Source organism: Lepisosteus oculatus, chromosome 15 (assembly GCF_040954835.1).
Source record: "Lepisosteus oculatus isolate fLepOcu1 chromosome 15, fLepOcu1.hap2, whole genome shotgun sequence".
Taxonomy (NCBI): Eukaryota; Metazoa; Chordata; class Actinopteri; order Semionotiformes; family Lepisosteidae; genus Lepisosteus; species Lepisosteus oculatus.
Window position 1 is genome coordinate 28,711,149 of NC_090710.1, and position 18,266 is coordinate 28,729,414.

General features: G+C 43.5%; 2 protein-coding genes across 5 annotated transcripts; one reads left to right on the forward strand and one right to left on the reverse strand.

Annotated features, from left to right (window-relative positions):
• The first annotated feature begins 613 nt into the window (after positions 1 to 613).
• prozb (protein Z, vitamin K-dependent plasma glycoprotein b) lies at positions 614 to 8,924 on the forward strand. The gene is made up of 8 exons (XM_015364235.2): positions 614 to 755; positions 2,402 to 2,565; positions 3,380 to 3,404; positions 4,918 to 5,031; positions 5,796 to 5,930; positions 6,702 to 6,814; positions 7,577 to 7,694; positions 7,930 to 8,924. The coding sequence occupies exons 1-8, from the start codon at positions 683 to 685 to the stop codon at positions 8,460 to 8,462; spliced, it is 1,275 nt and encodes a 424-aa protein (XP_015219721.2). The 5' UTR covers positions 614 to 682; the 3' UTR covers positions 8,463 to 8,924.
• Positions 8,925 to 9,736: 812 nt separating this feature from the next.
• On the reverse strand, positions 9,737 to 18,251 carry pcid2 (PCI domain containing 2). 4 transcript variants are annotated; one of them, XM_069179006.1, is made up of 15 exons: positions 18,127 to 18,251; positions 17,610 to 17,700; positions 17,356 to 17,445; positions 16,457 to 16,530; positions 16,055 to 16,122; positions 15,472 to 15,511; positions 14,828 to 14,882; positions 14,481 to 14,584; positions 13,421 to 13,496; positions 13,181 to 13,322; positions 12,151 to 12,251; positions 11,504 to 11,577; positions 11,047 to 11,172; positions 10,165 to 10,288; positions 9,737 to 9,960 (listed from the first exon to the last, which is right to left on the reverse strand). In XM_069179006.1, the coding sequence occupies exons 2-15, from the start codon at positions 17,643 to 17,645 to the stop codon at positions 9,871 to 9,873; spliced, it is 1,200 nt and encodes a 399-aa protein (XP_069035107.1). In that variant the 5' UTR covers positions 17,646 to 17,700; positions 18,127 to 18,251; the 3' UTR covers positions 9,737 to 9,870. The 4 variants fall into 4 exon arrangements, with proteins under 4 accessions (XP_069035107.1, XP_069035106.1, XP_069035109.1 ...); XM_069179005.1 differs by having other exon boundaries at positions 18,098 to 18,251; XM_069179008.1 differs by lacking the exon at positions 18,127 to 18,251 and adding an exon at positions 17,969 to 18,065.
• Positions 18,252 to 18,266: the final 15 nt, after the last annotated feature.

Consider the following 18,266-nt stretch of genomic DNA (forward strand, 5'->3'; position numbering starts at 1 on the left):
AATTTACATGAGGATAAATTTTAACAATTCTATCCATGTGCATCTTAAACTATGTCACTGATCATGCTGAATAGCAGTAGCAGGGGTGCAATATGATTATGTGAAATGATTTTTTCACTTTACATTTATTATTTCATTATTTCTTGTTTATTTAGTTGTGTTTACAGCTTACAATTAACTGAACATCTGAAATGTCTGACAGTAATAAACTTTATTTATATAGCACCCTTAAAGGTGGCTTCTCAAAGCTCTTTAAAGAATGACAGTAACAATAAACAAATTACACAGGATATGCATGATGAATTGAGACAGTAGATGGGGGTACTGAATACAGTAGGAGCAGAGGGGTGATGAACAGAACCTGTGAACCTGACTAGATTACAAACTATACCAGATTCTAGATTATTTTAGCTTCTCTGATTTAGTGTCATGTTTAAAAACAAAATAGTGCAATGTTTATAATGGTATTACTAAGGATATTCTTTCTTTTCTAGCAGCAGTTGAAAAGCAATGTTTTAAAACAGTGAGCAATGTAAAGTCCACCCCTGCTTTAAACCAAATATTGCCCCAATGCAGAAAGGTTATGCAATACTCCGAGTAAGAATTGGTGATCTTTGTCCTCAGAGTGAAGGTTTTGTTTTAAGCTCTTTGTACAGTAGCATCTGAATAGGTTGGTGTCATCATGGTGTCTTTGGACTGGTTTTTATGTTTGACACTTGTGGGGTTCTTTTCCATAACTGGTGCTGATTATGAAGGTAATACTTTTCTATTGCTATTTAAAAATGTTTTTGTAATGTCGACATACGTATACACTAACAGTGCAACGTCAAATCTGCGTGTTACAGTTGGCAAGACTTATTCTTGGATTTAACATTTTAAGAGTAGTGATCAGGAACAATAAAGCATTTATTGCATTTTTATTTGATTCTTGTAAAGGGTTTTCACTTTGAAAAGAGATGTAAGCTTCACGAATCTCTAAGCTTCTTATCAGGAAATGTTGTGATTTTGTGTTCAGCACACTAATTTATACTGTTGAAGATTTTAGACAAAGGCCACCCAGTGTTGCTGACTTAAGAAAAGTAAGTTGCACAGTACAGCAGGATTCATTTCAGAGTAAGAGATCAGACTTAAACCAAAAATGTTTTTGTCAAAAGTTTTTGTATGTTTTTGGTTTCTTTCATTTCAGTTTTAGTTCTTTATTAGAATATTCCACTGGCCCGTTTCAAGATATCTTTCCCATTTTCATTTCAAGACAAAAGACCTCAATGAGAGAAAGACAAACACAACAGCACATCCCTGTAGTCATGAGAGACCTTTGCTGCTTTTGATTTGGGATTGAAAGCTATTGCATGCTACACCTGACTGAAGATGATTGTCTTCATTCTGGTCTGCATTTGGCACTGTCACACTTCTCTTATAGTCTGTATATACTACTGTATTACAGTACGGTGTGTGTACTGTATATCATCTAATACATTCAGCAAGAGAAACACGAGCATCTAACAGATGGACTTCAGGGAAATAAATTGTAGCAGCTACACTGACTTGTCATTGAACAGACTTGGCAAATTCATGACGCTGATCAATATTTCTCATGAACTGGGTTAATCAACAGAGAGTGGAAATCGCAGGCTAGTTCTAAAGGGACTTTGTGCTTGGGTTCACTTCCCAGCCTGCTGTCTGTGTGGAGTTTGTATGTTCTCCCTGTGCTTGTGTGGGTTTCTGCTTGTGCTGGTAGGTGTCTGTGTGCACTCTTCGATGGTCTGGAGTCCTGTCCAGGGTGTATCCTGTGTTTGTGTCCGTGGCTTGCCGGGTCAGGCTTCAGCTCCTCGTGGCCCTGTATCGGATAACGCAGGGAGGAAATGGGATGGATGATGTTAAACCCAATAAAAACCCAATTGTTTGCGAGATTTGGAAAATTTGAATTTCGGTATCCGCAGCTAAATCGACAATGTAGTTCAAGTAGGCTGCAAAGCAACGCCTGAAGGTTTATTCTGTGCTGAAAAGAGAAGAAAGGGAACACACCACCCGAAGAAGGCTCCACAGCCGAAATGTTGTGTTTCCTTTTTTCTCTTTTCAGCACGGAATAAAGCTTTATGTGACCCTGAATCGACAATAATAAACTTTAATAATAATAAACTTTATTTTATATAGCGCCTTTAAAGGTGGCTTCTCAAAGCGCTTTACAGGATGACAACAATAGTAAATAAGAAGAATAAATGGCAGGGAAGCGCAATGTGAGAACTCTTCCTGGCTGAAGGCACCGAGTCGGGGGGCTGCTGTGTTTCTTGGTCGTGACACAAACAGTCCCAGCTTGATGCCGTTGTGCACTTGCCTCACGCTCATTGCTGCGGCGCTACGGAAAGAAACAGGTCACTGCAGAGCGTCGCTTTTCTTCCAGTCTTTCAGACCCAGGAGGAAGCCGCCCAGATCCTCCGAAGAACTAAGCGTGCGAACTTCATGCTCGTCGAGGAGATCCTAAAGGGCAACTTGGAAAGAGAGTGCCATGAAGAACTCTGCACCTATGAGGAAGCCAGAGAAGTTTTTGAAGACACAGACAAAACGGTTCGTATTTTTCTTTGAAATGCATGGACCAAAGCTGCTTTGCTGCTTTTTGTAACTCACTCGCTGGCCTGGTTAAGCCCTTTCCTCCAGGGGTAACAGACTGCACAGATGCAGGCACAGGGCCAGCGTGCAATTTGATTCAAACTACGGCATTAGTGTGTATGCGCTGTAGGTGATTTAAGACAGCCCTCTTGCTTTTGCAACAGCAAATGATTGTCATGATATAAACTAAATGTCACACGTGGATTCAGCAGATTGAAAATATTATGATAGTTTATACTGCTATTACCAATTATACAGTAAATGCAAAAAGGGTATGGATGGGGTCTCAGTGTTGGCAGCAATGGCACAAGTAAAGTTTATTTCTAAGTTGAAAATTTGAAGAAATCTAACATTTGGGCTGATGAGCCTTCTTCGGGTGTCATCCGTATTTTTTGCGTAATTATTATCTGCAACGATCTTATTACTTTTGAAGTATTCCAATTTGTTCAGATACATTAGGTATCTAATTAGAAAAAAACTATAAACGTTCACCTTAACTACATATCTCTAATTTCTGCCCTTTACACAGACTAGAGTAAAACATGAACCATAAGTCCCATAAAACATTCCCAAAGCACAACCTGTTCCACAAAACTCCCAGCACTCCTTCTAAAAGTCTGTGATCACCCCTCTTTGCCTAACCAAACCACAGAACTGTGCTGCTGGCTATTTCTAGAAATTATTTTATTCAAAGTGTCTTCAAACAGAGCTGTAAGGTGTAATGTCCTGCAGAGTTGAACTAAAGTCTGTTTTTTTTGTGTTTGTTTTCTAGAACAAATTTTGGGCCGTTTACAAAGGTATGAATGGTGTTCTTACAGAACGAAATGTCGGTGATGTTTCATGCATATCTAACTTTCTGGATAATTACACACATTTCTTCAATATTTCTTATGTAGTTTAAGCATATTTACGGCATTTCCATATTTCTCTCCTAACCAGCTCTTTAGCTCATTGAAAGTGCGCTTCTCATAATGAAAAATAAAGATTCCCTAGAACGCCTGTCAGAGGCACAGTGGAGCGCTGGCTGGCATTGCTGCCTCATGGGAACAAGTAATAGGTTTATTCCATGCTGAAAAAAAAGAAGAAAGAAACACGAAGGAGACTCGGAGACCGCTTCAGAGAACACGTCAGGGCTGTGAAGATTAAAGATCTCTCCAAGCCCATTGTTTCTCATTTCACCTCTGACGGCCACGACCACTCTAATCTCTCCGTCTGTGTTCTCCAAGATGGTTTTCCGAACTCATACATCAGAAAGACCACCGAAACTAAAATTATTCTGCAGCTAGGATCACACATTCTCCCTTCCCTTAACGACAGATTACTGTTCTTTTAAATTTTCTCCATTCATTGGAAGTTTCATTTCACACCTCTTGATTGGCCTCTCTTTCTGTCCCCTGCTCCCGCCTCTCACTCCTCCTCCCTCCCAACCTTTGTTCTCCCGCTACTTTACCTTTGCCTACTGCCCTGTCTCTCTCACACCTGAAGAAGGCTCCACGGCCGAAATGTTTTGTTCTCTTTCTTCTTTTTTTCAGCATGGAATAAACCTATTACTTGTTCCTTTGCAGCCTACGCATGCTGACGCAGCTACCCACCTGAACTATTGCTGCCTCATGCTGGGGTGCGGTCTGTGTGGAGTTCGAATGCTCTCCGCAGTTTCCTCCCGCAGTCCAAAGACATGCTGGCACGTTAATTGGCCCTGGTGTGAGTGCATGGACTGGCATCCATCAGTTATTTATCACATATTATACTGATCCACACAGGGCACACCATGCACCAACACTTAATGATAACATACTGTAAGATAGTACAATATATAGATTATATACTTATATAATACGTAGATATATACTTCATGATACTGCACTGATAATACACTCAAGGCATTTTAGCCGAACTGAAAAGCAAAAAAGGGCCTTTAGCTCTCATGACTAAGTAATACCTTATTACTTACAGCCGAGATTTGTACAATCCTTGTGCTGAAGGGCTGCTTTCCTCCAGATTTTCTATCCTGTCCAGGGTGGACCCTGCCTTGTGCCTGTTGCATGCTGGGATAGGCTCCAGCAAACGGACAGATGTATAGACCAGATCTAATCATCCGGATCTGTAGGTTGCATTGCATCTGAGCACCATGTGAGAAGTTATTTCCTTAAATACTCATACTTGTTTCCCTTTTTGGTCGTTCATAATCTCCAAAAATGTTTTGGCGTGCTGAAGACAGGGATGGTTTAACATTGCTGTGACTCAAAAGCGAAATCCCGGGTTCTTCGCCCTTTGACTTGAGTGTAGATGACCCTGTTTCCCTCTTCCCAGATGGTGACCAGTGCAGTCCCAACCCCTGCCAGCACGGAGGGACGTGCACTGACCAGGTTGGAGGATACGAGTGCAAATGCATGGAGCTTTACAGGGGGGCAAACTGTGAAACTGGTAAACACTGTTGAACTCACCAGCTGACGCGGTATTGATAGCAACAGTGTTCACTGACTGGGAATTAATCTGTCAACGTGAAAGCTGTCTATCATGGGGGAAAAAATGCAATACTGATCCATGTCAGTGATGAACACTGTCCTGGAGAGACGCTTTCCAGCAATCGTGGCTTTATAGGTTACACTAACACCCCAAGACTTAGCACAATGTAACTGTTACCAATTCAGCAAGTGATCTGTTAAATTAGTACTATAAAGGTCATAGGTGACGCTAATCAGAGGACCCTCCTCTAGGTACCAGAGGCCTGTTAATTGAGCCATGTTCTTGCTTAATTCATCAATGAGGTGCTGCCCACCTTTACAAATAGCTCACCTGTAATCCTGTCTGACACAGTAAGGGTCGAGACTCCTGTATGCCATGTATTTGCTATATAGCAAGTGCATGTGTTGCTTAGGTCAATTCAGATGCAGTGGATTTTTTTTTTTTTTACAACCGCAGCAAACACCATTTATATTTCTGTGTGAGGTGCAAATGGAAGATCTCAACCGAGGAAGAAGAAAGCCTTGGGTCTCATATTGTAAAAGGCAGTTTACACCCAAAGGCAGATTCTGCAAAACAGGATAGAGATGTTTACTAGCCGGAAGACGAGAGGGTGGGCTAGAACGTATTGGTTTGACTACACAGGTTTAAAAGTCCTGGCCCCCGGTTTACGAAAGGTGGAACATGTGCATTCCTGTCCTTGTGTCTGTGTGGACTGATTACAGATGTGTCACAGTGCACCATCGATGAGCCCCACAGCTGTGAGCAGTTTTGCCACCCTGAGTCCTATAACACATTTGTCTGTTCCTGCACCAGCGGATACCAGCTGCATTCAGATGGGAGGTCTTGTATCCCAAAAGGTAGTGTAAGCCATACAGAACCTACTGATCGTTTTCCATTTGTTTTGATTGTTTTGATGACTTTTTTCATTATTCAAGTCAGTTACATGAAGACGTTTTAGCAGAACTGTGAAAGGCAAAAAGTCCTCATGACTGAGTAATTCCTTATTACTTTCAGCGGAGATATTCAGTCCTGGCCCTGGATGGCTGCTCTCCTCTGCACCTTAGAGGCAATTCACAATCCTGAAAGAATAAAGACCTGGAAGCAGAGGCAGTACAGATCAGTAAATACACAACAGATCCAAGTCAAGTCATTACCAGTACAAAGCGGAATGACACCTGAAGACAGGGCTGCCCTCCAGGTCCAGGACTGAATATCTGTGAACTAGAGCAATAAAAACAGACCAGCCATCAGTAAATCAGGTACAGCAGTTCTGGGGAGCAAAACACTTGAAAGAGCGGCCATGTACTACTGACCAATGAGAGCTGGCCAATGGCATAGTCAGGCTGGGCCATTTGAAAAAGATAAAGATAGGTTAAAGATATGCAAGACAGTTTGGATTGAGTTTATTTTTATAAGGTTTTATCAAAGGGGTTACATTCTGCCTGCATGTTTCCAATTAGTGGACTGAAATGTGCCATCATCTTTCAGGTGTGTGACACCTCTGGGTTGGCTATGTCACAGAGCTACCTTCCAACATAATTACTTTTCACTGAGATAGAGTGTGATAGATGAGTTTTCACCGAGAACAACAGTAATGACATGGCTGTTTGTGTGACGTCCATCGACAGTGAAATTTCCTTGCGGGAAGGGGCATCTCCTAGCCATTCCTGAGGGCAGCGGAAAGGCCAGATCTTCAGAAGCTGAGGCTCTGCTCTGTCCTCAGGGACAATGCCCTTGGCAGGTGACACCAACACATTTCATTATTACTCCTTCACCCTTTATTCTTTCTCCAGACATAGCATTCCGATAATGATGACAGAAATCAGGCCAAGTTCTGAAGCTGATTGTAGTTTTATATTTGAGGCCCGTTTTTAAATTTGCAGACACAGGTGTTCCCCAAGGACCAGGGTTGGGAACCAGTCTAATATATTATGGAACTGCTGTTGGGGAACTTTTTTCCCCGCTTCCCCTTAAAACACAGTCAGGAGTCCCTCTCAAAAGTTAAAAGAAGTTTGTATTTCATGCGCATGGGAGCGAAACACACAGAGATGCTCGGTAGTAATTCAACTAAAACAGTCCTTAAGTATTTTTCTGTTATCACACTTCTCTGTGCGCAAAAGATTGACAGTGTTCCAAAACCACAATATCTTCCTACCTCCCTATTTGCTAAAGCTAGCTTCTTTTAATACTATTGGTTACTTAGGTTCATAGCACGCTTTACTATATAACAGTATAGAATTACAGAGTAGCCCTTGTGTCTAACAGTCTTCTAATCCAGTTCAAACCAGTTCTAAATGTCCACTTTATAAAATATTGCATCTTCGGCAGGAAAAGTGTGTACAAAGTTCTCAGAGATCCCCCCCAATACTTCTATGCATTGGAGATTTCCTTCTCCAGTAGTATCAGTCAGTCTCTGGGTTGTCTCTTGGAGGCCAAACAAACATTATCACTATCTGGTATGTTGCTCATACTGTATATAAAATGGTGTCTCTTTTCTGGAAAGGCAATGCTCATCAATGAAGACAACCAAGTATTTTGTAGTGGAGCTGTTCTGGGGCAGTACTGGGTGGTGACCACAGCAAGCTGCATCCCAGCACTTCAGAGATTTTACGTTTCTGTCGGTAAGCCTCCAAAACTCTTAGGTCAGAACGAAATATAGCCCAGATTTTGTTTGGTATTTTTTCCTCTTCTCTTACAGCCGGCAATACACGTTCAGAAATAATCTTAGATGAACATGCAGTACTACCCACCACTACTAAGAGCTGGTGCAGCTACAGTAATTGTAGCGTGATGTTGAAGCTATTTTACTAGTTTAAGGTTTCCTACCAACCCCACGACTGTCCATTCTCTTGCCAGGAGGGCCGACCAAGGGTGGCGAGGGTCAGGGACGGATGTTGAACGTGTCTCGATTTGTGGCGCACGCGAGGTACTCGGCCGAGCACCCGGCCAACGATTTAGCTCTCCTCCGCCTGGAAACGCCCCTCGAGTTCAGCCGACGCGTCTTCCCCATTTGCCTTCCCGAGAAGGATTTTGCGGAGAACGTGCTGATGCTGGGAACAGGAGGCGTGATTGGGGGGCCAAAGGTGGGGGGCGCGGGGGGCAGGAACGCCAGCCTCTTGAACAGGCTCTCCTACCTTCCTCTGGAATCCTGCCGGGAGAGGCACAACTTCACAGTCACCAACAAGATGTTCTGCATGGAAGGGCCAGGGGAGGGCGGCTGTGACGTGAAACCCGGCTCCCCTGTGATAACCTCTCACAAGGGCACCTCGTTCCTCACCGGCATCCTCACCTCCCCGCCCAGCGGCTACGACTGCAGTCAGGGGTACGTCTTCAATAAGGTCTCCAGACACCTGTCATGGATTAACCAGCATACAAGGACCTCCACCTAGCCAGCCCCGCGGCGCCGGGAAAGAACTGCTTTCACGCTCTCGCCTGACAGCCCTGTGCCGCGCAGCGCAGGGAAGCCACGTGCTGAAGAAAGAGCCCGGGAAAACCGTGAGCGCTGACTAAATCGCTAGTGGATGGCTTAGAAAGGGATGGGATCGAATCGTTTTTCCCATCGGCATGTGTACATCCGCGCAAACTTCCAAGTGAACAAATCGACAAAAGGAAACCGACATTGATTTATGACCAGCCTGTTGCGCGGGATTTTACAGCAATGTCTAACTTATGGAAAGAGAATAAGATTCAAACTCAATATATATATTTTTTTGGGGGTCAAACAATATTTGTTTTCTCCTTCTGTCAGGAGCCGGTAATCATGCTATTCTTGGTATAAACTATGCTCACATTTTACAGCCCCATACATTTAGCTACGGAATACAACCGCATATTAAACGGTGCATCATTGACACAGTACCTCTTACTTGGCATGCTGAACTGTAGGGTCATTTTTGAGATTACGACTGTTGCATTTCTGAGCACATATTCAGACGCAGAAATGATCTTTTTTGATGAGGCAGATGACAACGATGACAGTACTCTTAAAGAGGAATTGCAACTCTGTTTTTGTATTTTGGTGTTAGGAAGAGCATTGATGAGTACATTTCAAACCACTCTGACATGAAAATAAAGTAACGTAGAACCTCCAATTCACATCACAGAATAGACTAAATTTCCAGGTATGCATAGTGCCATATTCTTAGACTTCGAGACATTTTTGCCGACGAATACAAGTTACTTGTTAATTCTGCATGCAGATCATGCTGGAACGTTTCTGCAGTGAACTGTCTGCTGCACAACCTGTACGTATTCACACGTACATCACATTAGTCATTACAGTGACTAGTAAGCTGGAAGGGCCACTTCACAATTTGTGGGAACTCACACTCTTGCCCGTTGCAAGACTAGTGGTTTGCAACAATATGGTGATTTACAGTACTATCACAAAGTTCATGATTTTGTGCTGAATTTGACATTTGTAAATTTTTTCGAACATCAAATTAATTTTTGTACTGAGATTTAATAACCGGTCTGAGAAACTGGGTCTGTAGTTCCTCTTTAACAGGTGCCCGAATAGAGTAATACAAACCCAAGCCAAATGCTCAGTGCCCAGTGCTCCACACAGCAGAGAACGCTCCTAGAACTGTAGCTCTTTCTTGTATCTCTTTCAGACTGCTGTCTTATCAGTACATTCGATGAACACCAAAAGAAAACAAATACATCAATTATTTTCATTTTTATTTTTTTCCTCAATTACAGTACAAACGAAAATAAAAAAAATAGCATTTACACAGAATATACCCAATATCAGCTCCTGAACCAAACCAGTCCCCTCCTTGGCCACAGTTTTGGTGATTAAGACACAGTAGAGAGAGGAGGGAATGGGTTCTGTTTACTGACTACCAATTTCTGATGTTGGTGAGAGATGTAACCCTTGATGTGACCCTGCCAGAGACAAACCAGAAACAAATATCAAATTAATGGATGGGGGAAAAACATTTTGTGTTCCTCTACCCATTCAAAGCATAAAATCTTTCAAAACATCCCAAAAGACTAGTCAAAATCCCTTCACAGCAGAATCACAACTTGAGAACTAAGCTTTGGGGTCAAACTGATGTACTGTACAACTGACAGAGGTACAGTTCTTACCATGTAAATCAAATTTGCAAGAATGCACTGGACTTCATCAATGTCCACATCTTCTACTTGCATAAACTTTAGAGCCACTAAGAACACATCCAGGGGCAGCTGGTGAGCTTTAAGTAACAGATACCTGAAAAAAACAAAAAGTTATACAGGTTTAGTGTTTTTACTGCAATCCTTTTGACACCCTATAGTCAGTTAATAAAACCTCAAAGACAAAACCCTAGTTTTATCTCTTTCCATTCAAACAAAGGTTTCAATATTAAAAGAGAATATTCACTGAATTTTCCCAAACTCACAACTTTGTGCCATAAAACATTTCTTCATCAGTGTCTTATGATGTGGATCCTGTAGTTTTCACTGTGACACATAGTTCACTTGGGTTTTTTTGAGTACCCTTTAATTGATCCAGAGATCACTGTTATGATATTTGAACCAAACCACAACTGCCTAAAACTCTGTGTTTCCACAGAACATGAAACATGTATTAAATGCCTGACTTAAAGAGGTGTCCATCAGAGAACACTTAAGAACACGAATTCCTACAGGTATTACTAAGGTGTGTGACCACTAAAAGCACTGCTTTGCTTTGGGTAAGAATGTCATGTGTTGTTTCTAGAAAAAGGCTCATTTCTACAGGCAAACAATGACACTAGTTCTGAGACAAAAGAACCCACCCAATAGTCATTGAATTGGATTGCCAGCATGGCCACAATGAAAACGATGGCCAGTGGAGTTTACTCCATTTACTGCCTTCCCTTCCAACATCTCTAAGAGCAGGCAATTGTGTGACACATATGGGTAACATGAAATGTAGCACGTTACAGCCCAATTTTTTCCCCCGCCATCACTCAGCTCCAGTATGACATTTTTAGGGGCTTTCCGCACACTTTCTTGAAGAGGTTCCTGTAGGTGATAATTTTCAGCTTCTCGAGGATGAGGAAGATGCCGCAGCGGATGAAGAACGTCTCGTGTTTCACCAGTGCTTCGTTCAGGAGCAGCAGGTTGCCCTCACTGCCGACAGGAGAAGAAGAGGAGGAGGAGGTTAACGTGGCGCACAGATACAAAGAACTCCAATGCCATCGTACAGAGCAGATTCCTGCTGCGAGGGACAAAGAGATCTATAATAATGGACTCCACAGACATTGATACAGATCACCTTCTCAAAAAGAGAAATGCAGCCTGCCATTTGAGTGTAAACGAAGTCTTAGATTTCAGATGGTCTATGGCAGGACTCGGGACATGCACAATAGGGGACCAGACTTGGGTTAATTCATGTACAGCATCTTATCCAGTTCTCCTGAGCAGAGACATAGGTCAGGGAGGAGCTAACCAGCTCTGTTACCTCACAGCCTTGGTAACGTCCGCAAACTGAAGAAGATCGTACTTCCGGAGCAGCTGATGTGTTGGCATGTGACCCTGCAGGGCACAGACAAGCTCAAATCAGGCCCTGGGAGAAATCAGGCCCGTCATCGCTTCCTGATCTCCGTCCACAGTCCTCTCATGTGCTCTGGTGCGAGTCCAGATTCCCTGGTGCGATTTCTGCCCAGACGACTGTGCGCTGTTGACTCACCGCCAGTCAGCTTGCGACCCATTCTACCTGACTAGCGAGTTGGCACGGGACTCGGCTGTCCAATCTTCAACACGCCAACGCCTGTATTTATGGCTAAAAATGTCACATGACGGAACTAGAAATGTATTTAAGAGACAGCTGCTGATAAGTGTTCGACAGGCCAAACTTAACGTGACTTTTTTGCAGCGGGCTCCGTTTTTTTGATAACTCATTTTAAAACTGGGAAGGCTTTGAATACTGTCCTTCAAAAATCGTTCGGAGACAGAAATATTATCATCAGATGGGCACAAAGGGACCTGAATAAGTGCAATGGTACAATGCAGGTGAAACCTAAAAAAACTGTGAAATGCCCATCTCAAACAGACCCTGGCCAGCAAAGTGATGGCAGTGTTGTTTCCTTAAGACACAGCCAGACTCACCAAGAGCATTTTGACTGGGAGCAGATAGATGAGAATCATGCGCTTGTTCTTCTGACAGGACCGGTGGCAGTGATGAAAGGCAAACGACAGGTACTCTTCCGCTAGGGGCAGTCAAAGACAAACGACCATCAGAAACCAAGCCTTCACAAAGCACCGGTGCACAAGCCTTAAAACCTGCAGGTCTCCTTGCTGTTTTTGGATGAGGAGCATCTTGGATTTAAAGCAACTCTTGAAATAGCCAAGAAATCCACAGGATTGTTCAAACTCAGGGCAGGGAGGTATGGAGAGGAGCTTAGTATGCAGGCATGTGTAGCCGCAGTGAAGCGCAATTATGAAAAAACATGGCCAGAAATTAAAAGATTTGTTAGCCAAAAACTGGTTAAGTGAAAGAAACATTCCCAGTAATGAAATAATTAGAAATGCGTGACCTGAGATGACAAATACATAAATTAATGATAATATATGAAGTCCATATAAAACACACAAACACAAATAAAATTCACATTTACGTAAAACACAAAATAAACAGACGTAATTAAAACAAACATACAGAATAAAGGGAAAAGGCCACAAAAAAGGAAGTGCAGCTCTTATAAACACTGAACGGTGATGATCGAATGTCTGGTTGGTGCTGATGGCTGATGCCGAGGTAGATAACCGAAGACAGTATGTGGGACAAGATACTTTGGGATAAAATGCACAGACAAAGGCTACAGTTAGACAACAATAGAGTACACAGACAGGGACTGCGAGGGATGGTGGCCAAGACTGGCAATATACTGTGCACATACAGTAGCTATGCATGGACTGTGCTGTCCCTGCAGTGACTGCGTAAAACAAGGATCTAATGTACATTAAACAGAGGTAACCGAGACCCACAAATGGAAAGAAATACTAGTCTGAAAAGGCAGCCGAGCAGCAGTCTCGTCTATTACTGTATTAAAAGCTGCAGAGAGGAGCCCCAGCGGTTGCGCTTGAAAAAGAGCCGCTTGACATCAGTTTAAATTCGCAAGTCTAGCCGGATCCACACCTTGTTTGAAATCGCTGTCAAACATGGCTTTCCTCCCGACGTAGTACTTGTAGGTGACTCTCTGGGCGATGCTGTACTCGTCTTTCAGGTTGGAGCTGTCGATGGCCCTGATCAGCGGCTTGCACAGGTGCAGCTTGTTGATCTGGAACACGGGCGACCGGAGAGCGATCAGGGCACCTCCCGCAGGGCACGCGCGCAGCTGCGGAGACGACAACGCCCACCGAAAGACATCGGCCTTACCTTGAAGTAGATCTTGAAAAGCTGGTTGATGAGAAACAGCATCCCCCACTTTTTGGAGTCGTCAATGCCAGCGCGGCTGAAAAACAACCCAGCGGTTGAAACCTCTTACTCTTCCCGGTCCTTCAAACAGAAAGTTGCACTCGGCTGTATCCTACGGCTCGCCGTTTCAAATCGACAACTAACCAGCGACAACGGTGCACCAAGTTCTGAAATCCTGGAGCAAACAGAGGCTACAGAAGCCAGGTCTTCATCAGATCACTGAAGCCTCACTGGATCGAAGAAGTTGCTTCGTTGGAATATTTGCATTTTGTTTCTAGTCACACGTTTGGGATTTTATTTCACTTACAAAATACAGGGTTAGTCAAAACGCTGCCGACAAGTATAAATGCCAATTATTTTACTAAAGTTTTTCCTCCTCCACGGGTGGCGAAGAATTGCAAGGTAACTGTTGGAAACTTTGTTATTCATGCTTTCGTTTGAAACCTTTTTTGTCACAGTAACCCAAGTCATTAACTTGTAATAAACCGTCAAGGTTGATGACAGCATTTTGGCTGACCCTGCACACCGGTTAAAGCTCCAACATGTGTAAGAGCTGGGAACAGACTGTTCACATTGGTCTTACTATGATGAAGTCAATGCAGGGTTTGACTGTGTAACTGCGGGCTCCACTGGAATAAAATCCAGCAGGTGTGAAAGTCACCAGGACCAGGACTTGGAACCGCTGCCCCTGGGTATCGGAAAAGGCTCAATTCTAGAGAGAATTCTAGAAAGAAAAGCTCCGAGACTGCACACCACTGCTATATGAAGTCTACTGTTCCCCCCCACACACAGCAGAAAAAAGAGCTACCAGAAGACAAAAACCCACAAATCAATAAGACACGTTCCTAGTTCTGGGGAGCTGCGTCAGCATGCGTGGGCTGCAAAGGAACGAGTAAAGGTCTATTCCGTGCCGAAAAAGGAAAGAGACAAAGCGCTTCGGCCGCGGAGCCTTCTTCAGGCGGGAGTCTGCTCTCCTTTTCAGCACGAAACGAGGAAACGACGCGCAGCGAGCGGGGCTTACTTGTCGCTGGCACAGATGCGGAAGCAGCTCATGAGCTGCTCGGCGGCCTTTTCCAGCATGTCCCCCACCTTGCCCTTGCCCTTCTTAGCCAGCTGCTGCTCCGCCTGGGGAAGGCACACACATTTTCTGCTCCCTGCGGGCGGACTGCGGCGCGAGATTTCCAGCCGAGAAGTCGCCCCCCCCTCCCCCGAGCACTCGATGCTGCTCTTGGCCCAGTGAACACCGCGGATAACACTTTCCTCACCTCTACTGCACTGCCCCACGGAAGAAGACTGCAAAGAGTGCTTTCACTGAACACCAGCTACGGTCACATCACGAAAGAACACATTTACAGTACAACCACTTACATTGTTGGCGAAGATGCGGAGGTCTAATCCCACTGCATACATTATTGGCAGGGCCCTGGAAAAAACAGGCTAAATAAGAGACCAAAGACTAAGGCCACAGAACTCAACGTAAGAGGGGGATTATGGCATCAGTTGAGTTCAGGTTAGGGTTACTACTACAATTACTGCTTGGTCTGGATCTCCAGAAAACAGAAATAATGGAGAGAAACTAGAAAAAGATGTAAGGAGCACATGAAGCCCAGCTCTGAGGCAGGAGAATGGAAACTGCCCATTCTGTCTCAGTGGACTCACAAGAGAAACCTTCCCATAAGAAAGCAATTATTTGTCCGTGGATTTACTTTACTGCATATCCTTACTTGCACACAAACGTGAGCACTGCACCAAACTTTGAAAACTGCATCATTCAAATAAACTCAAGAAGAACCGAATGATACTCATACCTGCTGATGATGTGAGCCCAAAGTTACAATCTTGAGTATGTTGAGTTTGAAAAATCTTTGGATCAGTTGTCTGATTTTACATTTTGGCAAGCAACTGATGATTCAAAAATGTTACAACAATAAGAATGTATTATTCAAATAATGCCGGCATCAAGACGTTTGTAAAATGTGTTAAATGTATAGATGAGATTTGCTAGGTCTTACCAGTTTTCTTCCTTGTGAGCCTGGAATGCTTTTAAAAATGATGTAAAACATTAAGGAAAAAGAAGCAGCTGTTAATATCCAGGATTAAAGTGCATATCACAAATATCACTGCACTATAAAAGTACAGATTTGACACTGTGTCTAAATCTTTTCGCTCAAATTCAATGCATTTCTGAAGAATATTTTTCTACTGTATCACACAGAACAGCCACATTCACAAAATGCAAGACATTTATCTCGAGCTGCCAAGTGAATTATACGGTAGCTCTTTGTTACTGCTATTTGGCCGTGACAATACCATAAAGAGGTTTTGACAACATCCCGTGGCTTAAAAAGAATTGTATTGATGCAGCTTTTCGGTATGAGGTTGCATCATTATTTTGATGATGCCACAATGCTTTTTGGGGGCTTTCTCTGATGCAAATGATAAACTAATTCAATCAATCCTTCAGCAAAGGATTAATGTACTTATTCTCAGTAAAGTTCTGTTCACTGATGTAAATAGCATTCAAATGGTCTAAGATTAATTCAAAAAGTTTGCAGGTATTTGAAAGGTACTGCAAACCATACTGTATTAAAGGATATTGGACCACTACTGTCTGGCACTTGTATGCTTCCACAAAGTCATGATTTGCTACAGCATATGTACACCTGGAATGAGAAAGAAAAGGACACAAGGTCTGGATTAACAGAAGGATTACAGCATCCTCAAGCAAATACTTAATTCTGTGCTACATTCCCACTGAAAGCAACTCCAAATCTGTTGTACTGACGTTGTTGGGCGTTATTTTGTGAATTTCAAAACTATTTGTTTCTGCATGACCAGCATAATTCAGAATAATGAACAGACTGCCTAAGCTTCTTTGACAACCCACCTCTTGGTCAGCTTTAATTTGACTATGTCACTGTGCAATTAGGCAGACCCTAGGATACTGTGGCACTTAGATACACCACAGTACCAGGGCCTTAAATCCTCCCGCCTTACCTCAGATGTGCTGCAACCATTTCATCATGGGGGGGTTCAAGGACCTGCTGGCACTTCTCCTCGGGGCTGGGGAGCTAAGAATCAAGAATTAGCACAGTGACACGTACAGTACCATCAGCCCACACAAGCCCCTGTATTTTGGCCTGTATAATTCAGAAGTTTCCCAAGTGCGTGAAGGGAGTTTTGATCTCTTTAGTAAGTTAAATATATGGCCAGCTGTGGCCCATGAGAATGCAGGGCAATTGAATTTCCATTTCAGCTGATCAGTGAAGTACTTAACAAAACCCAGCTTCAGCAGTCAATGCAAATGTGTTCCAGGCATTCAGAGATTGTCAGGATACCCCACAAAGCCCGCTGGACTGAGGCTCAACAGAACCAGGGTTGGCCTGTCCATGACACATGACGCACATACGGTATATGAACATAAAAGACCTGCAGTGTGTGCCACTACGAGAGGCCAAGATCATGCACATCATTGGGCAAGATCATCCTGAATCCTGCAGAGCACTATAGCCTCACCTTGGAGTCTTCCTATTAACCTATGTACAGTAAAATGCATTAACAGCCCCAGAGAGGGAAGAGAGAAACTGTTGCAACAAAACAATATATTAACGAGTTAATTTTAACGAGCACCTTAAAGGAATGGGCCACCTGGGACCCACCCCTGTCTTAGCTTGTACAGTACTCCAACTCTAACCTTAACCCAACTCTGAAGCTCAATGAACCCTTGCACCTCACTAGATCTACCCCAGTCCCTCACTCTGATTCACTCGGTGCTGCACACGCAGTCGTGTCACTGACATTGACTTGGCCAACGTGACCACTGAGCAGGTTGATGTTTCATCGCAGGTTCCTGGCAGCTGCGAGGGCCAGTACTGGGACAGTACAGAACATCCTACCTGAAGCCTGGGGTTGGCCACATGGGGGTGTTTGAATGACAAAAGCTCAGCACAGAATGCTCCGTCTCTGGTGTCGGTGGCTTCAAGTACCTGGCACGAAGGATGCAAAACTCATTTACAGCTCTCCTGCCATCCAGCCAGAAGAGGACACTGAAAGTCGAGGCAGAGTTATCTCACGATAAACACAAGTCTATCCTCATTCAAGCCTCATAACATATTTTTGAATAGCTGTAAGGTCGTAAATTACACAATACCTGCTGGAGGTACTGATTTATTGTTATGTGTGCCATTGAAGATATTCAAGCTGTTCTTTCCTGCGCTGATGTTGGTTCCGTGATGGAAAGCCTAATGAAAGAGGGAAAATAGTTTATTTTTTTTGTGAGACGACAAGCATGGACACATAATTATAACATCAACCAAAATTATTCACGAGATGCGTGATTTAAACGGATAGGAGGACACGGCTTCAAATACAAAAATCATCTTGTGGGTAAAATATGGATTACCCTAACGTTCTTCGCCATCCATATGTTTGCGTCTTTAACGCATGCTGCGTTTTCTTTCGCAGAACCAGGACTTTTTGCAAGTTTTTGGCACGACAACACAGTCATACCGTCAAGTCATTCAACGACGTTTGGAACCGTTGACGTTTCCAAAAAGAAAAAAAAAACCCCACCGGTAGCGATGCCTCCTCAGTTACACGGTCACTAGACGCGTTTTAATTTCAAGTTGGAGTACTCACTATTCGCATGAACACAACCCTGCACGTACTTTGCACTTCCAGTCCTATTTTTGTCTCGGCATCAGAGATGCTTCTCCGCGACGTGAACCGCTGCTGCACAGTCCTGCAGCGAGCAGGCAGGCGCGTAAGGTCATGCGCACGATCTGCTTCCTGTTGGCAGCGTCCATGA